This window comes from Rosa chinensis, chromosome 6, assembly GCF_002994745.2.
Source record: "Rosa chinensis cultivar Old Blush chromosome 6, RchiOBHm-V2, whole genome shotgun sequence".
Taxonomy (NCBI): domain Eukaryota; kingdom Viridiplantae; phylum Streptophyta; class Magnoliopsida; order Rosales; family Rosaceae; genus Rosa; species Rosa chinensis.
Window position 1 is genome coordinate 65,698,685 of NC_037093.1, and position 12,122 is coordinate 65,710,806.

Genomic DNA, 12,122 nt, shown 5'->3' on the forward strand with positions numbered 1-12,122 from the left:
AACTATCATGCTGAAGACAGAATTGTAAGTAGGGTTTACTGTAGTTGAGACCTAGCACAGTTGGTATATGACTTTCCGTCTGTCAGACTTATCTCTGGTCCATAAAAGATACGAAGTTCAAATTCTTTCCCAAAGGGCAAGTATGCAGTAGAGTCCTCAAAGATGTTGAATGTACAAAATTTCTCTTGTTCTACTAAATTTACAGAAAGCAGGTGAACTGGCTAAGAAGCAGGGGATTGATACAATTGATTCAAAACAATAGATGAACTTGAAAAGCTCAGACAGTGATTTTGCCAAAATCTAATTCTAACCTTCTAACCAAATAATAAGTTGATTATGAACCGATAGTGGTCAGGTTATATACATCCTCACACTGTCAAAGTAGTGCTAAAGAAGAAACTTGGTAGTCTGCGAGGAAGCTTTCGTATGATGTTCCTTTGAGTGTCTTCTGAACATCTTCCCAGTTCTCGATTTGGTTCGACAACGGTGTTGTATGTATCTTAACTTGACGGCTCTTGAGCTCTCGATAAGGCAACCCAAGGAACTTTTGAACTTCATTGAGTTTCTGCAAAACAAAGCTCATAATCAATGACATTTCCAAAAGGGTAGCATTATGTGTAAGTGATTATGATCGACTGTATAGTAATTACAGTGCGGTTATTGATCACGTCCTCGTAGTAAAGAACAATGTGACGAGTGGTCTTGAAATACTGTGTAGCTTTCGCAGCTGTCTCCTCGTCTTGCTTCAGCTCTGGGATTAGTAATGTGGCATTAAGCTTGGGTTTGTACTTTGCAAGTATTTGAGCTTCCAATGGAGAATGCACATGGGACTTGTGAGTGCCATTGAGTTGCTTAGCTTCTTTATCATAAGAATTTGCATGTACAGAAATCATTCTGCGGAGTAAGTTCCTTCGGAAGAGGAATATTGCAGACACGCCTCTTTTCTTGAAGTACTTCACTATCTCTTCATGGTTCTCCATCAAACCCTGCACCATATGGTATAATAAGTACCATTCAGCTTTAAGAACAATATGATAGCAAATCTATTGCTACAAATATCCGACTAGCATCGGTACCTATGTGTTAATCATTTAATAGTTAAGCTAACCTGATTAAGCATCCATTTGAATCCAACAGCTGCAGAACACTCATTTCTGGAAGCACTACTAAACCAATCGAGATTGTATACTTTATCCATGTTCTTCAAAATTGAAGAAACATTACGTCTCCTATCCGGGATGGAAAAGATTTCTCCGTTAGAACTTACATTAGTGTGATTATTCAACAATGTCTCAAACCATCCACTCCCTGATCTCTGCATTGACAATATTGCAAAGTAGCGTACCGGATTGCAGGCGCATTCATTCCTGTAAATGATGCATAAATCAGACCACTAATTTTGGCACTTGTAAGTATTGAGTCGATGCATATCAATCAACCAAATAAATGCATCAATGACTGGCAAGGTACCTCTCAAATGTTCGAGGTTTTGGGTAATGCACATAGGGGATTTCCCATTGCTCAAGATGAGGATCAGGGCATGATTCGTTGTCGTAGTCAATCACCTTGATGTTTAAGAACTTGATCATCGTTTTGTTAGGGTTTATTTGCTTCAAGCAGACTAAGCAAATATAAACACCACAAGCCATTGTAAAAAGTAATACCACCATCCTCAATATTAGTGGAGTTTTCTTAGGAGCCTTAATGACAAGTGTATCCTGTAATACAGTTCAAGAGTTAGAATGAAGAATTAATGATAGGTACAAGAAGCAGTAGAATGCATGGTAAGTGAAGAACACAAGTATGTGTGTGTTGCGTGAGTGAGAAAGTTGGTCCAAGAAATTGACACTATCACAGAGAGAGAAGCATACTGTGGTTTCCATCTAAGATCCTCCATTGAAGTAGAGAAATAGAAGGAAGGGAAAAACCTCTTAAATGGGATTTTAGTGTGTCTTATTCTGTTTGTCTATAATGAGAAAACTAAGGCTAAAGAAAAGGTCATTGCTTGAAAAGATCAGCTGGAATAGTCCGCAAGCATACTGTTAGACATGTATTTATCAATTAACCAAAGTCAATATCTATTACCAATTAACAATAAGCTATCTTTGAAAGACACGAAAACTTGTTTGGTTGATAAAAGTAATGAAAGTCACTGAGAACAAAAAAGAGAGGAGGGTTAGGGTTCACAAAGAACTCCATAGCAGACCTGGTTGAAGAAACACAGTTCTTCATCCATCTTGAGATGATGAGAAGAAAGATAAATTGGCATCCAGTCTTCTTGTCTCTCTCCTTGAGTTACAGAAAAGTGAGATGTGGTAGTGTACGTTATACACTGGTTTTAAGCTCTTCCTCGTGAAGAACGACATCATTTACGACCAGCACGCTCGTCTCTTTTAGCTTCAAATTTTAGTTTCAGCTCAATATTTTATTGGCATACATTTTATATTACATTTCTCAAAGTGCGTTTCTTTCTTTCACTCTCAATTAGGTCAACGGTGATCATAACTTATAAGTCCAAGCATCGATCTTCGTAAACACAGAGGACGGGTGATTGACGTTGTTGTGTGTTTGCATCCAAGCTGTGAAAAGAGCCATTGTTAATTTGGAAAGCATGTTACTGGTTCTTGAAGTTTTGAATCCAAGCTGTGATAGAATTTGAATGCAGGAGAATAATCAATGCAGAAAAAATATGATAATCAACGGCGTAATTAACTAATTGTTAAAGAGGGGCGAAAGGCCCAAGTACAGGGATTCCTGTTGACAATTGACACACCGCCGACAAGTTTCACTCTGCACAGCTTTGAAGATGAACTTACTTAGGTTTAACTCTGAAGTACTTCAGGCCAGCAGCCATAGCTTGTGGATCACCTACTACAGTGAACAAATGGCTCTATCATTACCTAACCTAATGAACCCACCAAGCCTTAAATGTGAGCACTTTGAAATCAAACCAACGGATAAATCATCCAAAGGGCTTAAGAGACTAGAAGGCCTTCGAGCCTGAAACAGGGAGAAAAGCCAAGATCCTGCTGGCAAGATGAGGCTCAGAAATAGAATGTTCTTGTTGTGCTGACTGCTGAGTGCAGTCTTTCGAGTCCTAAGGAAAATTTCCAGGAGAAGATGACGTTTTTTCCGGAGATGCATCCTACTTCAGTCTGGTGACGAACCATCTTTGTACGAACATGAGTCCACAGTAGAACCATGCTACCTGGTAAACAGAATAGAAAACAAACGTTATTGACATACAGCAACTGATGTTCAAAATTGGAGTTGACAAAATGAAATCCAGGCTTACCCATGAGTGAGCTTCTGAGCTGTTAATTTGATATCACTTGGTTTGTAAGATGATCAGGCGAATTATCTGCCCCAGAGATCGGAATGACTTGGTTGTTTCTCTTAAGCATTTGTTCTTGTCATCTCGACTCCAGTGCTGCAATCACAATGGTAGAGTAGATTTAGTAACCCTGTTAAAATGAACTCATGCAAAGTGAATACAAGATAGCATCAAAGGCGTTATTAACCTCTCCAAGCTTGTTGAGCTTCTCACGAACCCCTCTCATTAACTCTGGCACATCGCCTTCCCATGTGTAAAACTCCAACTCCCTTCCTTCAAGTAGCCTCTCAGATACCTAAGACCAACAAGTTCCCATTTCCAAGTAAAATCATCACTCAGACACTTGAATACATAACTTCCATCTCTTTCCACATATGGCCTCAAAGTAGTCAGAAAAAAATCAACAGAAAGTTGAAGGCTTGAAGCAAATTGGCAACAGTAAAGTACCTACTTCATATACATTACATGTTATTCACTCACATATCTCTAAGAAAAAACTATCTTGTTAACATAAAGTTGAAGGGTTTAAATAAATAAAATGGGAAGAGATTTAAAACTCAGAAAGTACCTGTCTTGCTATGACCTGCCCACCAGATATATGTGAAAAATATATATTATAAAAGTGGCAGAGGAACAATGGCGCACAAGTTTCTGCAACTTGTTTAAGATACTTGGCATAAGAAACTCCTGGATTGCTGGGCTCCGGAATCACATTGCCCTGTTCACCAAACCATTGCAAATCTTTCGAAAGCGCTTCTGATCTTTCCAATCCGGTATTCCTGAAATACGCGTCTGCACACAATCAATTAATTACCAAAGTTAGCTCCATGAAATTCAAACAAGCAGAAAACAGAGGAAGAAAGAAAGGAACCGACAAGCGACGTCGTTTGAATCATCAACAATGCGCTCCACGGTGTCAAACACGAGCTTACTGTCCACCAAGTACTTGAGCAACCCCTCCACACTAGGCTGCCAAGTCTCCTTCTCGCCGTCAGATTCCGACGCATCACTGTCGTCAGGGGCATTATCGTCACTTTCACTCTGAGTATCATCACCGTCAGATCGGGGGTCGAGTTTCTTGCCGTTTCTGTTACGGAGCCTCATGGCGACGAACCTCATCTCTTCGGTGATGCCTTTGCTCTCTCCCGGGTACTGCTTCCTGTACCTCGTCCTCCGCCTCACGACCGGCGGCGCCGTGCCGGTGGTGGCCGGAATCGGAGGAGGAGACCAAGAGGTGGAGACGGCGGTGGTGCTCGAATCGGAGCAGCAGAGAAACAGGGAGGGAAGCTTTCTGGTTGAAATTGGGGAGGGCTTGGGTGAAAGGGTGTAAAGAATTGATGGGGACACCGCTTTGTCCATTAACGACGTCGTTGCGAATTGCATTGTTTTGGGTTCAGAGAGTTCGGAGGGACGAAAGGTAATTTAGCAGACGGTGTTCAAGTCTCAGTTCAGAAACGCCACAAGCGCCCCTTGTCTTAACAAAAGAAAGAAATAGAAATGTCGTCGGTAAAAGTTGTACATTTTTTTTAAATTAAAAAAAAAAAAAAAAAAAAAGTCACCAGGAGCGAAAAATATTGAATAGTGAATACCGATGACATTTTGTATACCAATAGTGAATACCAATAATAAATAATACCAATAAAATTTCATTAACAAAAACTTTTGTTAAGAAAATTAAATATCCATTTTTAATGAGTTTTCCTCGCGACTAATTATTTTTAGGGTTTTTACATGGGAAAGATGTTTCAACCTTGGGAGTGCAAAATAGAATGACTCGATAAAGTCCCTAACAAAAATTGTTATTCCTTTTTCTATTGTACATGCTGCATACAGTTCGTAGATGCTTCTCCCTATTAGGGAGTTTCACGAGTGAGTTCTACATACAACATCTTCCGATTAACAGTGTTTCACTACTAATACAACAAGGTTAATGAGTTTAAAGAATAATGGGGCTGAAGATTACAAGCTCGAGGTTGGAGGATGTACAAAAGAATTTACCGCGCTTCTGTTGGATGATTACCGCTGCGTACATACAAGTCTGTTAATTCATTAGACTGGTTTAGTTTCCGATATACAGGACCAGCAGATGGAATCTACTCGTGTGCCAATGCGCACTTTCATCTCAATTTGATCAAAACCGCCACCAGCCAATCCGGGTCCCTGAAATGGGAATACATGAACAAAATTCCGGAGGCATAGTTACTTTACGCTGCTGTCTGTTTCTCGGAGCTGGTTTTCAGCTTCCGTAAGAACTCTAATATCTCTGTGTATGAGGGATCGCTGCGGCTGAGTGGTTTGCACGAATTTATATGATCTGTTGACTCTAATACCTGTTCCAAACATAAGTATTTATGAGCCACAAGTTTGAAGATAAAGGTACTAGTGTTTGAAACCTGAATAGGTCCATTCAAAACTTGAAATGGCAATATGGGACAGGGAACATATGTTGTTGGAAGTAACTTGGTCTATACTCTACACTACTGCCTATTCATATCGATATAAGGTACTTCAGTTCATTATAAATGAGTGATGAAATCACTTTTTTCAAAATAGTTTAAAATCATCCCACTTACAACGAGTTCACCAAATCCAGGATATGCTGATTCAATTGGTACAATCTCCATTCGGAAGGCCCATCCTCCATAACCTTCAACAATTGGAGTCACCTTTGTCTGCGAAAAAAGTCAGCACAAATTATTAAGCTCATAAAGACCCCATAGACACAAAGCATATACACACTACTTTGACTACCTCACAAAAACTGAGGACTTGAAGCAACCCCTTTTTGTGAAGGTGACGAATATAGTCATTAAGCTGTACTAATCTTGGAGACCCACTTGTTAGCTCCCCTATCTAAGAAACATGAAGAAGAAATTATATTAACCTCAAAAATTTGGTAGTGTAGGCATAAAAACATTATAAAGATCATCTACTAACAGTTGGCGCTGGGCGCAACACAAATCCCATCTTCCAAGGCATGTCTGCAAGTTTGCTTCCGAAATGTGGGCAGCTATAGAAAACCTGATATCACATTAAGACACCAGAGTTAATAGAAATGATAATAAGGTTCAAAGAAGAACTGCATTGTAAGTAAAATATTCAATTACTATGACATACAATTCCAACGGTGTTGTTCACAAGATTATTGATATTCTCTGATTTTGCTTTAGATAGTATCTGCTTGACAACCAGACCCCCCATGCTGCAAAATAGCGGACATGATATATTGCATCAAAGTAGAAAAGTATCAACTAAAACTTGAGAACTATCTATTAAATAAATCAATCCACAAAAACTTTTAACAATAAAAATATGCTGTGGGACAGAAATGAACTAGGGAGAGAGAGAATGCATGAGGCACAAAAAATAGGAGGTGATTCGAAGTACCTGTAATCTTGCTAATAACTACCACAAATTAAATGAACCTACCCATTAAATGTAATGGTGATTGGAAAAATAACTCAAACATAACATTAGAATTGAGAACCTCCAGAGTGGTGAACTGCCTATATGCTTATCTGAGAGCCCAGACCAAGCAGGGGGGGCATACGGAAGATACTTCTCAGAAATTTATTCTTGGCTCTGCCTTTTTCGTCATTGGTGTCTGCCAAGAAGTGAGTAGAAGTAAAATGTTCACCCACCTACTTGCCTTTTTGAAAAAAAAAATATTTTTATTGTTTTTGGTACCAGAAAATTTGGCAAAGACCCAAAACTGAGTGAGTGAAGATGCAACAGATTCGTGGAAAAGACTACCATGATCTAAACACATTCCACATCAATCACTTGCAATGCTGAACCACAAAAAAAAAAAAATGACATAATGCATAAGAAAATCAAAAATCACAACCTGAAAGCAACAATAGTTGATGACTTGGTGCCCACACAGGAAACACTGTACATACCTATGAGTCACAAAAACAACAGGTCGATCCCCAATACCTGCAGCAACAATCTTCTCTAACAGCATTGAGCTAACTTCCTGGATACTCCAACAACAAAAGCAACAATTACTAAAAGAAATAACATCTGGACCAAATTAGAAGCTCAAAGACTACTTGTAATTAAACACCTTCGACCAATTGAGCACTATTGTTAAGTGCAGCAAACCTAAACTCATAAGTGAAGCACTATTGTATATGATTGGCAAAAATTAACTCATACTACACATCCATAAGTGCAGCAAACCTAAACTCTTCAAGTCACTAGATTCCAAATCAATAGATTCCCCTTAACATCTTATGGAAATTCTTTATTGTAACCAAAAGCACTGACCTGAAGGGGCAGGCTAGCGCCAGACCATTGTGTTAAACTTGACTGCATAGCATTTAAACTAAGAGTTAGATGCCAATGTGAGGAGCAACCCATACAAGAAATAAAATTTAAAAAACAAACACCAATCTTCAAACGGATAAAGTGTGTATATCAAGGGGTAGGATGATATGGTTGGACAGAAATTCCAAGAAACAACATATTCTGTACAACTAATCACCAAAACAAACCTTGTATCTAAGGGTAAACATACGAGCTTGGGGGAAATCAGCTGAAAGCCATTCACCTGGCCAAAAGGTTCCCAGCTTCCCAGCTTCCTGATCAATCTTCTCTACTAAGCCAGACTTAGTGGATGACTTGTCCTCGGCTATACGCCAAGTCTTATAAGGCCCCCCACGGAGGCCATGCACGAAAATTATATCCAGATGAGGAGGCTCCCTTTTGCCTGTACCACTGTGAGATGCATCCCCAGAACTAGAAGAGTTAACATCATCTGAAAGTCTGGTCACAGATTTATCCTCACTGTCAATAGGATTGGCCCCATCTAAAGAAGATGAATCCTGGTGAGCTGCGTCTTGATCAACTTTTTCAGGACATTTCCAATGGGATAATTCAGGATTGATTAAAAATATATTGTCACCATATCGTGGAGAACTTTTGTTAATGTTTGCAGTACCAGCATCAGGAGTGTCACCGTTTGCAGAATCTCTATCAATTGGGCGATTACAAAATATATTTAATAGTGTTGCTCGAGCATAACTTTGTATCTTAAGATCACTGCAACCTGAGATCTTACCATTAGCACAATCCTCAAGCCATTTACACCAAGCTTCATCTTTTATAATGACTTTCTGGACTTTTGGAAGTAGCGAGAGGATAGTTAACAGCCTAGCTGCATGCCGGCGCATGTGTGCTGTAGGCGGAACTCTAACACTAGATGGATCATTACTATCTGAAGTAGATGATTCTTTAGGAATATTTGAGGTTCGATCCTGTGCCTCAAGCGTTTTAGAAGCATCATAGGCTTCTATTGCAGAAAGTTTCTCATAATCATCACGCAACAAAAACCGTCTCAGCAAACATAAGACCCCAAAATCAACTATTTTTTCCTGACATAAAGAATCCGCAGAACAAACTTCAGTCAGTGCTTTGATTCCCTTCAAGGTTGCCATTGCAGAATCAGCCACATCAACCTTAGGCACACTATCTTTCTTTAGAGTTTTTAATGGGGCGGAAAAAGGCTCCATGGAAAGAAGATCTGCCAGTGGAGATGTATCAACAGAATCAGGGGTTGTTCCTAGCTGTTTCACTGCTAGATTAACAACAGCTGCCACCAACTGATTAGCAGTTTGTGCAGCAGAAAGAATGTTTGACTGATCAATTTGAGTCTGCAAAAAGTATTTGGCTTTATGAATACTGGCAAAGAAATTAAGGTCAACAATTATAATTTTAAACACAGATAAGCAGTATATGAGAGGTGGAGCCTACAAAAAGATTAGACATAGAATGTTTAAAGTCAGAACAGAATAAGGGGAAGGGTAAAAAGAATCCCGACCTTAACTTTATCAGATTTAGGCTGAGTATTTCCTTTAACTGATGATGCCTTGCTGGAACCCAGAATTTCAGTTAGTAGAATAGCTAACCATCCCTGAGAAATTGGTACAGAATAGGGTCCATAGTCATCAAGAATGCGAGAAAGGATTTTTATCGCTGAAACACGCATGGTATCAGAGGAAGATTGCCCAAAAACCCATGGAAGTAATACACCAGACCACTTTTGACCCTCTTGAAGAGATAAATGCAAGTCTCCAGTGCATAGCAATTCTAATGCCTTTGCCAATGCTTCCTGCACATGCTTATGTTTCGTTGTCCGCTTAGCAGTGTCTCTTATCAAATGAAGACCCTTTTCCATCACTCTCTTCCGTGCTTCAGGGCATTTCTCAACAGAAACCAAGAATGCTGACAAAGCCACCTTAGCCAAAGGAATGTCTTTATTTTTAGTTGCTTGTGAAGCAGTAGAAAGAAGACTGGAACTCCAATCAGAAACAGAACCATTGAGGGGTAACTTATCATCCTCTAAAAGCAAGCGAGCCACCAAACTACCGTGCCATTTTACTGATCTCTCAGGTGCCATTAAAGCAGTCATGACAGCATTTCCATCAGCATCCAATTCCTGTATGCGTGATCGATTCTCATCTGATGCCATTGCCCAGTTTGCCAATGCCCATGCAGCAAATGGAACAGCAACATGTTGACAAGTCAAATCATCCCAGAGCCCAGGAACAACAGCTGAAGACAAGTTGGTTTGTGCTAGAGAACTGTCATGCTTACTTTGCAGGAGAAGATTTTGGTTAGTAACCCTCACTGATTCTACACCACTACTATCAGAATTCCGCAACTCCATAAGTCCACTCGTTCTTGATAGTCCTAAAACTGATGTACCCCCAAGAACTTTTATACCAATACCCTTGATTCCACTATCACCATCTTCGTCACCTTCATGTTCATTTGAATCATCCAAACGCATGCCACCTTCTTCAATAACTTGAAGGGCAGCTGCTATATCCCGCGTTTCAGCATCACCTGGCAAAGAAGGCTTAAAAGACATCTTTTCTGAACTATCACAGTTGGACGTGACAATATCCATTATGGCAGCTACAAGCATGCTCCTGCCTCTCAAAGAATCAGAAACATCGAGCAAACTACGTCTCGAGTGCTGCTTCCAGAGGAATGCAATTATGGTTACCACAGCATTAAAAGCATTGGAAAATTCAAGTATGAAGTATTTTTTTTATTAAAAAAAAAAAATCTGATTCATGATATCAGTAACTACTAAAAGTAACCAAAGTCAGTCATCCACATAACGATACCCAACCTATAAACGAAGCACAATCAACATACCTACTATATTCTCCATCAGTCCATCCATTCAATTTACAATATTAGATCATATGGCTATACACTAACTTGGGCTTTTCCTCAAAGCACATATCTTTTGTCCAAATTATCTCTTTTCACGTTTTTGCCTCGGTTATTTTCAAACTTTGGTTAGAAAGGAAAATGCTAATGATCAAATTCATAGATAAACTCAACCACAAAAGTGCAAATGGATTATCAACACTTAGCTTCAGTTCACATTCCCTAATTTCAATACTTCAACTTTTACAGATTCAGTAAAATTGATTGACCAACGCATTGTTCAACAGCTCAAACCAAATTCATGAGATAATCGAAAGGCTCACCTTGTTTGATTGCTTAGGCTGGCACGAATAGATAAACCTCAAGAGATTAGGAACAGCGTTAGGCCTGCCGAGCACGGCTGCGGAGACATTAGGGTCGGCGATCAAGAAAGCAAGCGCTCTGGCCGACTCCGCCTGAGTGCGAGACCCATCCCTGGGGACCGCCACCGACTCGAGCAGCCAATCGACGACGGCGCCGCCTCCGGCGCCCACAATGGCGGCCCTGCGGCTGGCATTGGCCGCGGAAATATCGGCGAGAAGCGCCGCAACCCTAAGCTGGAAGCCGGAACGGACCTCGTGGTTGGCGGAGGACAACACGGACCGGAGCGAGTGCCAGAGGACGGAGGCGGTGACGCCGGTCTGTTTGGCGTGGTGGATAATCCTCCGGCACGACTCGGCGGATTGGCGGGCCAAGCCTTGGACTCCGTCGTAGAGAGGATTGAACGACTTGTCGTCGGAATCGGTAACGGCGACGACGGCGTAGGAGGCGATTGCGACTGAGGCGATCGCGGCGGTGAGGCCGAGGACGGTGTTGCGGGAGAGGGAGGCGGTGGGGACAGGGAAGATAGGGCTGGAGCGGCGGTGGAGAATTGGCGGTGGCGGAGGGACTTGGTTGGCATTTTTGAGATTGTTGGGGGGTTCGATGGGGTTTCTGGAGGCGGAGGAGGAAAGGGGGCGGGGGTGACGGTGGTGGTGAGGGAAGAGGTGATAGCAGTAGCGACGGGTTCTGTGGCAGAGACGGAGCATCATTATTGTGTTGAATTAGGAATTGGAAAAATGAAAATTGGAAAAATATTTTAAAGAAAATTTGATTGTTTGGGAGAAAAGAAAAGAGTGAAGTGGGAAGGAAGGCTTTCCATGGCGGGAGGAAATTCCGCGATTTATACGGAAGGTGAAGTGTACAAAAAAGAAGGAATTTTCTCAAGGGATATGCGAACCTTGACCAAACAATGGGCTATTGAGTATGGGCTAAAAACTGGGCTACTGAACACGATGCGGCCCAATTATCTGAACCTTGGGCTATTGTGGTGTACTGACTGTGGATTGGATAGTGAGCACAATACGGCACTATGAGTATATTTAGTTGCAGCCCAATACTTTGTTTGCGGATCCATGGTCTAAAGTTAGATATATATGAAGCTTGGGATAAAAACAAGGAGAAGCTTCGTAAAATTCTCTTCATCAATGCATTCATGGATTCTTGTATTGTTTTTGCTCTTGCTATTATGGAAACTAGAAAATGTGCCCGCGCTTTGCTGCGGGACTTATTATTATTACAA

The 12,122-nt window shown here is 40.8% G+C and overlaps 3 protein-coding genes across 15 annotated transcripts; all 3 read right to left on the minus strand.

Moving 5' to 3' along the window:
- Window positions 1-153: 153 nt before the first annotated feature.
- On the minus strand, window positions 154-2,534 carry LOC112170471. 2 transcript variants are annotated; one of them, XM_024307776.2, is made up of 5 exons: window positions 2,207-2,534; window positions 1,471-1,718; window positions 1,109-1,367; window positions 651-986; window positions 154-565 (listed from the first exon to the last, which is right to left on the minus strand). In XM_024307776.2, the coding sequence occupies exons 1-5, from the start codon at window positions 2,267-2,269 to the stop codon at window positions 377-379; spliced, it is 1,095 nt and encodes a 364-aa protein (XP_024163544.1). In that variant the 5' UTR covers window positions 2,270-2,534; the 3' UTR covers window positions 154-376. The 2 variants fall into 2 exon arrangements, with proteins under 2 accessions (XP_024163544.1, XP_024163545.1); XM_024307777.2 differs by lacking the exon at window positions 2,207-2,534 and adding an exon at window positions 1,872-2,132.
- Window positions 2,535-2,688: 154 nt separating this feature from the next.
- On the minus strand, window positions 2,689-4,795 carry LOC112170472 (probable inactive heme oxygenase 2, chloroplastic). 2 transcript variants are annotated; one of them, XM_024307778.2, is made up of 5 exons: window positions 4,210-4,792; window positions 3,903-4,126; window positions 3,522-3,629; window positions 3,296-3,430; window positions 2,689-3,208 (listed from the first exon to the last, which is right to left on the minus strand). In XM_024307778.2, the coding sequence occupies exons 1-4, from the start codon at window positions 4,715-4,717 to the stop codon at window positions 3,329-3,331; spliced, it is 942 nt and encodes a 313-aa protein (XP_024163546.1). In that variant the 5' UTR covers window positions 4,718-4,792; the 3' UTR covers window positions 2,689-3,208; window positions 3,296-3,328. The 2 variants fall into 2 exon arrangements, with proteins under 2 accessions (XP_024163546.1, XP_040364726.1); XM_040508792.1 differs by having other exon boundaries at window positions 2,691-3,208; window positions 4,267-4,795.
- Window positions 4,796-5,104: 309 nt separating this feature from the next.
- On the minus strand, window positions 5,105-11,907 carry LOC112170469. Of its 11 annotated transcripts, XM_024307763.2 has the most exons (10): window positions 10,846-11,749; window positions 9,159-10,319; window positions 7,834-8,991; window positions 7,607-7,648; window positions 7,237-7,313; window positions 6,452-6,536; window positions 6,272-6,355; window positions 6,086-6,187; window positions 5,908-6,006; window positions 5,105-5,664 (listed from the first exon to the last, which is right to left on the minus strand). In XM_024307763.2, the coding sequence occupies exons 1-10, from the start codon at window positions 11,590-11,592 to the stop codon at window positions 5,539-5,541; spliced, it is 3,681 nt and encodes a 1,226-aa protein (XP_024163531.1). In that variant the 5' UTR covers window positions 11,593-11,749; the 3' UTR covers window positions 5,105-5,538. The 11 variants fall into 11 exon arrangements, 2 of the variants coding, with proteins under 2 accessions (XP_024163531.1, XP_024163536.1); XR_005801716.1 differs by lacking the exons at window positions 5,105-5,664; window positions 5,908-6,006; window positions 6,086-6,187 and adding exons at window positions 6,822-6,938; window positions 7,088-7,125 and having other exon boundaries at window positions 6,307-6,355; window positions 10,846-11,907; XR_002925101.2 differs by lacking the exons at window positions 5,105-5,664; window positions 5,908-6,006; window positions 6,086-6,187 and adding exons at window positions 6,822-6,938; window positions 7,022-7,125 and having other exon boundaries at window positions 6,307-6,355; window positions 10,846-11,906.
- Window positions 11,908-12,122: the final 215 nt, after the last annotated feature.

Coding starts and splice junctions, on each gene's coding strand:
- LOC112170472 (XM_024307778.2), bottom strand. CDS start 4,717: ATGCAATTCGCAACGACGTCGTTAATGGACAAAGCGGTGTCCCCATCA. Junction 4,127..4,209: donor TGATTCAAACGACGTCGCTT/GTCGGTTCCTTT, acceptor GATTGTGTGCAG/ACGCGTATTTCAGGAATACC. Junction 3,630..3,902: donor GGCAGGTCATAGCAAGACAG/GTACTTTCTGAG, acceptor TGTTGGTCTTAG/GTATCTGAGAGGCTACTTGA.
- LOC112170469 (XM_024307763.2), bottom strand. CDS start 11,592: ATGATGCTCCGTCTCTGCCACAGAACCCGTCGCTACTGCTATCACCTC. Junction 7,649..7,833: donor TGTTTACCCTTAGATACAAG/GTTTGTTTTGGT, acceptor AATGCTATGCAG/TCAAGTTTAACACAATGGTC. Junction 5,665..5,907: donor CTGGATTTGGTGAACTCGTT/GTAAGTGGGATG, acceptor TGTTTGGAACAG/GTATTAGAGTCAACAGATCA.
- LOC112170471 (XM_024307776.2), bottom strand. CDS start 2,269: ATGCCAATTTATCTTTCTTCTCATCATCTCAAGATGGATGAAGAACTG. Junction 987..1,108: donor TCAAATGGATGCTTAATCAG/GTTAGCTTAACT, acceptor CATATGGTGCAG/GGTTTGATGGAGAACCATGA. Junction 566..650: donor ACGTGATCAATAACCGCACT/GTAATTACTATA, acceptor TTTGTTTTGCAG/AAACTCAATGAAGTTCAAAA.